Genomic DNA, 8,893 nt, shown 5'->3' with positions numbered 1-8,893 from the left:
TAAAAATCTGCCATCTGCCTAATCCTTATCTTCACTTTATGGCTAAAAACAGCTGCAAAACACCAATTTGGCAGCCATACTCCTGTGAGCGAGATGAAAGTAAATGTGTGTGTACGCCTTTACATATGTGTCTCTCTGTGTGTGTGATACTTAATTCCTTAACTTCCTTAATGTAGACTTCTTTGAGTAGCCTTGCTTAGAGAAGAGTGTGAGGGCAGCAGAGATGATCTGAGTTTGACCTTGCACACTTCTCCCGTGACACGTCTGGTTGCATAATAACTTTTCTTGAGAAATCAGACGTGCTCTTTTGTGCAATCTGTTACCTTCAATTATGGAATAACCCAAGCGTGTCAAGATGGCAAAATTGCTTTATAAACACAATAAGTAGAGTCTTCCCCTCTCTTGCTGTAAATGAAATAAGTTTGCAATGATATAAGTTGTACTTCTCTTCTGTTTTGCACGCTGAGAGAGACTATGTGGCTGATTTTGTAAGTAAATTAGAAAACACATTTGATAAACTGAGATATGAATAAAACAGGCCGGTGAAATAAAAATATTGTCTCCTCTTCCTCCTTAGCCCTTGTTATTAACTAGTACCTCCCTTCTGTAATGGAAAATAAATCACCTCGTACAGCAGAGATTTTCATTCTCTTCTCAACACTCAGAGCCCTGCTGCTTCTCATTCCCTTCGTCTAATCAGGGAGTGATTTATACCTGGGACGCTGGGAGAATGCAATCAACTGGCAAGTAGGAAAAGTGCAGCACTTTGTGTCCTGAGGACCACGGACCTGCTGGATGATATGCATATAACAGCCCACAAAGGCAGCCATGTGGAATGAGAAAAACCTACATGACATGTTTCCTTCCCTAAAGGATGATGTTCTCATGCATGTTAAGGTCCACAGTTCCTTCAGGGGTCTTCGAGTGAGGTTGTATTAACTCACCATAAAAATGAGGCTGAAATTCACCACCAGAATGACCTTGGATAAACCGAGATCTAACACTTTGCTCTTATCTCCACAGGTGTGCTGTGCAATCCTTTACTAAGAGATAAAACACTCACATGTGGGCTTCCTATAAGAACTTGTCTTGTGGGAGTTCAGAAAATCAACTGAGGCATGCATGTGGTATTGAAAAAAGTTTAGGATTCCCTGACCCGCGCACTCTGCTTCTCCCCCGGGTCCCCCGTGGTTTCTGTCAACACATGACACACAGTCTGCCTACCTTCCAGTGTCACCTCTTTCCCGGCCCGTTTCAGCGCCTGCACAGCCTCGTCATGGGTCGCGTCCCGCAGGTTCATGCTGTTCACAGACAGGATGGCATCCCCGACGTACAGAGCCTGGGTCTGGTCCGCTGCGAGCCCCTTGAAAATCTTACTGATGAGAATGGGCATTTTATTCTCCTTTCCGCCTTTGATGCTGATCCCAAGTCCCCCGATCTCCTGCTTGGTCACCTTGACGCATCGCTTTCTGTTGGCGATCGTTTCGGGCACCCTCTCCGGGAGGTCCGTGAACGCCGTACGTACACTTTGGGGGCCGTTGTTAGAGTTGGCGTTGTTGTTGTCAAGGTAAGATCCATTAGTTACGCCGTTTGAGTTGACACTGTCGTTCACGTTGTCGTTAACGCTGCTCTCCTCGCAGCTTAACGTGAGCGTTTCCTCGTTCAAGTTGACCAAAACTTTGTGCCACCGCTCCCGCACCAAAACCTCCACAAACCCACTTTTATGCACTCCGGAGGCACCTGAAACTCCCGTCGCGATTACCACCGCCATCTTTGGAGCATTTCTTTTAAACTGACATGTGATTTTGTGCCCAACACGCTCTCGAGCATTAACTTCCACCCCGTCTCCCTCACACTCAGGCTGGACTTTGCCCCTCTGAAGTTTTCTGTGGGACTCGTCAAGCGTCCCGACCAACCAGCCCGAACCCTTTCGGCACAAGCCGCCCTCCGCTCCGCCTGCCGGAGATCCTATCTGCTGGGTGGAGTTTGCTCCCCCCGCCGTCAGCCGATCCCATCGCCAGATTCTGCACGCACAAAATTTGTTCCATCACTTCCCCTTAAAGGTTTGAGACGTGACAGCTTACACAAAGTTAAACAAGCATGAACAACATATATCGGCAAAAGTCCACTAACTTATCCATGTTACTCGTATTACGTTGATAATCACATACTGTGATGTATAAATATATTGATTCATGTTACGGCCTTTAAAGGAAATTAAAACATAGCTGGGTTTTATGAGTCATTACAGAGCAGAAGTGGCACAGATGTTGGATGTTTTCTTTATGATAGGCCTATCTATTTTTCTACTTTAAAGCACGTTTTGTATAAATAGCCACATCTAAAATATGTAAAGAGGTGACTTTCCAGACTGTAAATGTCTGATGAGTCCCACTCTGCTGCAATTAACTGCGCTCACGCTGCAGACGTGAGACCGGTTACGCGCGCACAGGAATGCGCCTGCGTCTCCTGTTTTGATGTTTCAAAGACAGAAAGAAAGGGGGAGAGAGTAGAGGGAGAGAGAGAGAGAGGGAGGGAGAGAGAGAGTTTTGTTAGGAGTCTCTGACATGGAAAGACCCCCCCTGAGGCTTCGCTCTCCATCTCTTTTATTATTATTCCAAAGGACGTCCCCATGCCCTGTCAATCACGATAGGCTCGTGATAGTTCAAATAAGTGAAGCCACTCACCGTGAGGGTGCAGCCGCTGTTATCGCCTTAGTGAATGGAGCAGTTGGGTGTCTCGACCTTCACGGGGGTGACCAGGGTTCAAGCCCTGTGAGTGAGTGACAGGGATGCAGAGAGTAGACAAGTGAGGCCGCCTCAGTTAGACTCCAGGACATGATGACATTAAGGACATAAAACTAGCCAAGCAGCTGCTGTAACGTCACAATGAGGGTTTCAAATGAATAGATGTTTCATGTATTTTCTAAATATGTATTTTCCTTTAACAGCTGTCATTCTGCAGGATGGTATCCTGCCCTGAGTCACACACGGCTGAGGGAAACCATGCTGCTCGCTGATCTATTAGCGGTGTAGGTGCGACACCTACTGGAGACTCTTTGAATTATCCGTCCTGACGTGAGCGCAGTTCTTTATTACCTTCTTGATGAAAAACATCAAGAAGGAATCATTTGTACCACGTGCAGTCAAAAACGAAGAAATTCATGCTTAGAGATTTTAATTCTGTTGTATCAACGTTTGAACTTATATTGATTATGATTTGTTATGCGTGTTGTTATTGTTGTTCATGTTGCTGTTCGTATTGTCTTACTGGTGATACAAAGACAAATTTCTCGCAGTGGTGCAATAACGATGAGTAACCCATCTTGGAATCGTTCGGCTGTTTTTAATCCAGGTCCTCCAAATATTTTTTAAATGCAGACTGAATTTATTTGATAATGATGCTCAGTTTAATGTTTTTCGTGGAACACTCATAACACTAATTTGGCCACAGACTAATAATTTACTACAGTATGTTCTTCAGTGCTCTGAAAAATAGCAGTCAATTGCACTTTATCTTTTCCACTTAATTAGAATGAATTTATATTAGAAAGGTTAAAAAGAAGTGTCTCTATATTTTCTCATATATTAAGGATATATGTGAATAGTCTTGAAAATAAGGATTTTATATGATTTAATATGATATATTTCAGTCTCTGTGCTGTAATTAAACAAATTATGTAATCACAGGTGTATATATAGTACAGGCATGCTGCACAATAATGTAGGAGCCAAGCTTCCTCACTTTCCCACCCTCTAAAGTACATCTGATCATTACTACTGAGCTTCACCAGAGGGGATCACTTTATTTATTTATTTTGAGAAAGAGACCGAAACAGAAATTCTAAGAATATTTCTGGCTTAATGAGGCATAGGAGCTACAATTGATTTTTTTTTTTTTACTTTCATATGGAAATGAGCTAAAATGTACATTCTTTGTTGTGATAATGACCTTCAAAACAAACAAGCAAACAAACAAACAAGCAAACAGAGAATGCACTCTTATTAAAGGTGATGGTATTTAAAGGTCGTTAATGAATCCCTTTTTAATCCTCAGTCCGTCTTAGCACATTAACTACACACTTTTGTTTTTGTCAATTCAACAGGGAGCAGCTGCAATGCCAATTCACACACACACACACACACACACACACACACACACACACACACACACACTGTTACTCTGGCTTTCTTGAGAACCTACAATCTGTACAGCACACGACACCTTCTGTCCTCGGACCTTCAATTTGATTAAGAAAAAACAGCAACAAATTGTTTTAACAGAGGAAAATAATGGAAGAAAGCTCAGGAAGAGCCACAGGGGAGGGATCCTCTCCCATAACGAAGAGACATGAAATAGATATATGGAAAATTACAGTATGTACTATCATGATGACAAAATTATAAACAAATAAAGCTACAGAGGTGTCCTTCCATACTGTCTATCAGCATATTATTTGTTCATTCAGGTTTAAAGATGTCCTGTAGAATTTTCTTGTAAACAAAAACAAAAGTTCTGTTTACGTTCAGTGTTTCTCATCTGAAGTGCTTTGTGCATATCCTTCATGTCCAATAAACATGTTGAGCGTAGTTTCTTCCTTATACGCATAATTGGAAAAGGTCCATATTTACTACTTTGCAGTCGTCACATGCACTTCTCTTTCTTGGTTTTATTGGTGGATTGCTATGCTTCTTTGGTGCTTCACCTCCGTTAGCTTTCAGTCAGAAGAAAAGCATGAAACTGCATCATCTGAGTGCTATGAAATTAAAATCAAAAATTGCTCTTAAAAGACAAACTAGACTGTAGATCTCTCAGAGTGTAAACGCAATATGTAGCATCTGAGTGATGAAGCATCAGTCCATTAGCTAGCTATGGGGGAAGTAAAACTTGAATCACCTTCCAATTAGACAATATATCTTTCTTTCCTTCCATTACATTTATTCTCCTCCTTATTCCTTTTTCATCTTCCTCCTATCATTCACCTACCTTCCTTTTCTTACATGTCTTTCCCTTCTCTCTTCTTGCCCTCATCTTTTCCTTTGCTAATTTCCCACCTTGCGCTCTAACTAATGCTGATCCATCAATGCTACAAATCATTCGAAGCATGACTTCAGAATCCAGCTGAAACAGGTGACAAACTGCCAAGCTGTAATTGCTCTGTAATTGTTCATTGGTTAATATTAAGCAAATTAAGAAAGGCACAGTCTTTCATAATCAAGTTGGTATAAATAAAGAAATTAATAATCCTTAACCCTTCATATTCAACAGAGTAATCAAAAATAGGCCTACTTAGACTTGACTTCAGGTCAGTCCCATAGTAAGAAGCCAATGACTTCATGACTTTGCACTCCATGCCAGCTCCAGCAGATGTCACAGTCAACTTCCAAAGGTTTGGTAGCTTCTTGGTTATGGCTGCTGCTTCTGCTGGCATCATTAGGCTTCTGAAAATGACTTTCAGTAGCGTGCCTGAATGGTGCTTGGCAGTAAAATTAAAAACACAAACTTCACCACCACCTAAAATCAGGTACAGGCTTGCAGAATTAAATAAGAAGTATTTGAAATACAATGTATAGCTTCAGCTTCATGCCAGTATTAGGCAACATCTAAACAAAAGGAATCAGACAAATTTTTGATCCAAATGAAAGTTGGTTAAAGTTTTCAGCTGGTTTAATATATAACCTCTAAAGTTGAACATGACAAATAAACTTCTATCTTCTGCATCTTGGTGGTGAAAACATTGAAAATAAACATAATGTTTCACCGATAAGCAAATATTTGTGGAGTGACTCATTTCGGTTCAGTGGCAAACACACTGAAATGCTATCCTTTCAAGTTAACCCTTCAAGAGTGGAGACAAATTATTTCACAAAAAATTTTGTGTACATATGGTTAAATCGGTGTTAGTCGTGTTAATCTGTAATTGTACTCTGACACAAAAGGTGACACCAGGAATTAGTAATTAAGGGTTTTTTATTATCCAAAATTATGCCCAAAATATTGTTTGTTTGATAAGGTTCAACTGCTTAACGGTTAATGTCAAGTAGGAGGAACAAATGGGAGGAGTATGAATTAGGGGAGGCGGAACACTATTGCGTCATTTACAGAGAAATGAAACTTAAGGTGGTGGTTTAAAATGTTCAGTTTGTTTGCACTGAAAGAGAGACATCAGAGCAAAGAATTCACATCCAAGAAGGTGAAGTTCACCAATATATACATGATTATATTCTGATAGTGTAGAATATTCATAGCTACTTATCACATACAATGGAGCTGACACATTTTGTGAATAAATCCAGATGCAGGGCTGACTCGCTGTTAATTATGTTTATCCGGTAAACAACTCTGCCGTGTTCTTTGGTGTTCCTGCAGATATGGCCACAGCCAGCCCTTTCATCTCTGAGGACCAGTTCCTGTGCTCCATCTGTCTGGAGGTTTTCACTGAGCCTGTTTCTACTCCATGTGGACACAACTTCTGCAAAGCCTGCATCAGCAGGTACTGGGAAGGTAAAGAGCAGAGTCAGTGTCCACTGTGCAACAATAAGTTCAGCAAAGGGCTCAAACTTCGCGTCAACACTGCGTACAGGGAGGTCGTGGAGAATTTCAGGAAACATCAGCGGATAGCTGGCAATAATTCCCTCGTCAAACCAGGACAGGTGCCATGTGACTGCTGCCTTGGCGACAGGTTCAAAGCCTCTAAAACTTGTTTGGTGTGTCTGGCATCGTACTGTGAGATACACTTAGAGCCTCATCAGAGAGTTGCTGCCTTAAAGAGACACAAACTAACTAATCCTGTGCATAACCTGGAGGATAAAATATGCAAGAAACACAACAGGATTTTAGAGCTCTTCTGCAGGAATGATTGCACACGTGTTTGTGTCCTGTGTACAGAACATAGCGCTCATAATACAGTCCCTTTAGATGAGGCGTATGTTGACAAGAAGGCTCAGATGGCAAAGAAAAAAACAGAAGTACAGGAAATTAAATCAAAGCGTGGCAAGAAGGCTAAGAAGACAAAAGCAGCCGTGCAGATCAAGAGGAAATGCGAACAAGAAGCAATAGCAAAAGAAGCAGTAGCAAGCAGCGTTGAGCCTGACTATATCCAAGTTCCTTACATTTGGTTTCCCAATGAAGGCCCACATCAACTGAACCAATATTTCTATCTTCCTGCAAACATAGGCATTTCTGAAGGGAAATACTACTATGAGATTGAGACCAAAGGGACAATTGACTGTTACTTAGGAGTAGTGAGAGAGTCGATTCTTCGGAGGAGGTCATTCACACTTAACACCAGGAATGGAAATTGGATCATAAGGTTGGAGAATAACACCAAGTGCACAGCTCTACATAATGTCCCTCTTCAATTCTTCTTGACAAGGAAGCCTGGCAAAGTCACTGTGTTTGTAGACTATGACAATGGATTTGTGTCCTTCTATGATGCCGACACTGCTGTTCCGATCTACACTTTTACAGGCTGTAAATTCAAAGAGAGAGTTTTCCTTTTCTACTGCCCTATAAAAAATGTCAGACAGCTTCAGAAGCTTCAAAAGAAGATCCCAGACATCTTATTAGGCTTTATTTTAATGGCAGTATTTCTGATTTCAATTTGGCATAATTAACATTCACATTATCTTTTGCAAGGGCACATCTGAAATGGATTATAATGAAATCTAATTCCAGTAAGATCTGATCATAATAAGCTCATTTCCTGGATGCTTTGGAAAACCAAGCCATGCATAAGCTCTGTTTGACTGGAAATGATAACTGGAAACGAGTTTTTCATGTTTGTTGATGAGGAAGTTGCGTGTTTATTTTTGTAACTGTGCTTTAGAGTGCATTTTTGTAATTGTGCTGATCATATGCATTCAACAAATTTTTTTTAAATAGGTGCATAAATATATAAATGATATGCTTGTTTTGTTAATGAGTGCTAAATTTTCAGTATTTGAGATGCAAAATGAAATTTGCATCAAGTTTTTACTTTTCAATGAAACAGTTGTCGTGTCATTTTTGAAATTAATCATCGTTTCAGCCCGGAAGCAACTTCTGAGTGGCCCATTATGCAGCATTAAGTTTCAATCAGTTGCATTCTCAGTTAAAAATATTGTTTTTTTCTGGAGATGATGATGGGAGCAGCTAATGAGTGAACCATGTCACTTCTTTCTCATGCAAACATTTCTCTGTGAACCCTGAAATGTAAAACTAGCAATAAAAAACCACTGCTTTAAATCTGCCTGGTCTGACAAGCAAGCTACTTTCACTTTCTATTTTATCTCCATCGCTAAACACAAGACCAGTATGTTTAATTTGCAACTAGTGCGTGATGGTCATAGAATCACAGAATTTAATATTCAGAGACATCAAAACCATAAACCCCAGGCTAAATTTGATGATTAGAAAAAGCTTTAAAAAGTGTTTAAATAACAGCTGAAAATGGCACATTTCATGGTTTTAAATACTGGACCAATAGCCAGCCTGCTGAGCTGGTATCAGTATGTTTATCCTGTCAAAAGTACAAAAGTATCGAATTGAATGTGATTCCACATTCATGCATACTGCAGACGGTGACACAACTTTATTCAGATACACCTCTAGAGGGCACAATTTACTCATCCTTCATGTGAACAGCAGCTTTGATGGATTGCCATGTACTTTGTTTGAAACACACATGTCTCCCTGCAATAACTTCAGTGGTGACTGTTCAAGAAGTCAGAATTTTCTTTTTTTTTTTAAATACCTATGAGCCTTCCCATTAGCCCCCGCAGCAGGCCTGCATTGTGTTTCCAATTAGTAAATGTTAACATGCTCACAAGCTAAACTAAGACTGTGAAGCTTGGCTTGCTAACAAGTTAGCTTTTAGCTCAAAACATTTTTAGCTCAAGCTGTTCCTGAGTAC

At 40.5% G+C, this 8,893-nt stretch overlaps 2 protein-coding genes across 2 annotated transcripts in view; one reads left to right on the top strand and one right to left on the bottom strand.

Annotated features, from left to right (window-relative positions):
- sntb1 (syntrophin, basic 1) overlaps positions 1–2,003 on the bottom strand; it is a 38,506-nt gene extending 36,503 nt beyond the window's left edge. The window contains exon 1 of the mRNA XM_046398817.1: positions 1,225–2,003. Coding sequence (XP_046254773.1) covers positions 1,225–1,771 — 547 coding nt within the window. The 5' untranslated portion in view covers positions 1,772–2,003. The remainder of the gene's footprint in view (positions 1–1,224) is intronic.
- A 4,086-nt stretch (positions 2,004–6,089) lies between these two features.
- Positions 6,090–8,230, top strand: LOC124064394 (E3 ubiquitin-protein ligase TRIM22-like). Its single transcript, XM_046398819.1, has 2 exons — positions 6,090–6,193; positions 6,370–8,230. The coding sequence occupies exon 2, from the start codon at positions 6,372–6,374 to the stop codon at positions 7,614–7,616; it is 1,245 nt and encodes a 414-aa protein (XP_046254775.1). The 5' UTR covers positions 6,090–6,193; positions 6,370–6,371; the 3' UTR covers positions 7,617–8,230.
- Positions 8,231–8,893: the final 663 nt, after the last annotated feature.

Source organism: Scatophagus argus, chromosome 9 (genome assembly GCF_020382885.2).
Source record: "Scatophagus argus isolate fScaArg1 chromosome 9, fScaArg1.pri, whole genome shotgun sequence".
Classification (NCBI taxonomy): Eukaryota; Metazoa; Chordata; class Actinopteri; family Scatophagidae; genus Scatophagus; species Scatophagus argus.
This window is presented reverse-complemented; position numbering and strand designations above follow the sequence as displayed.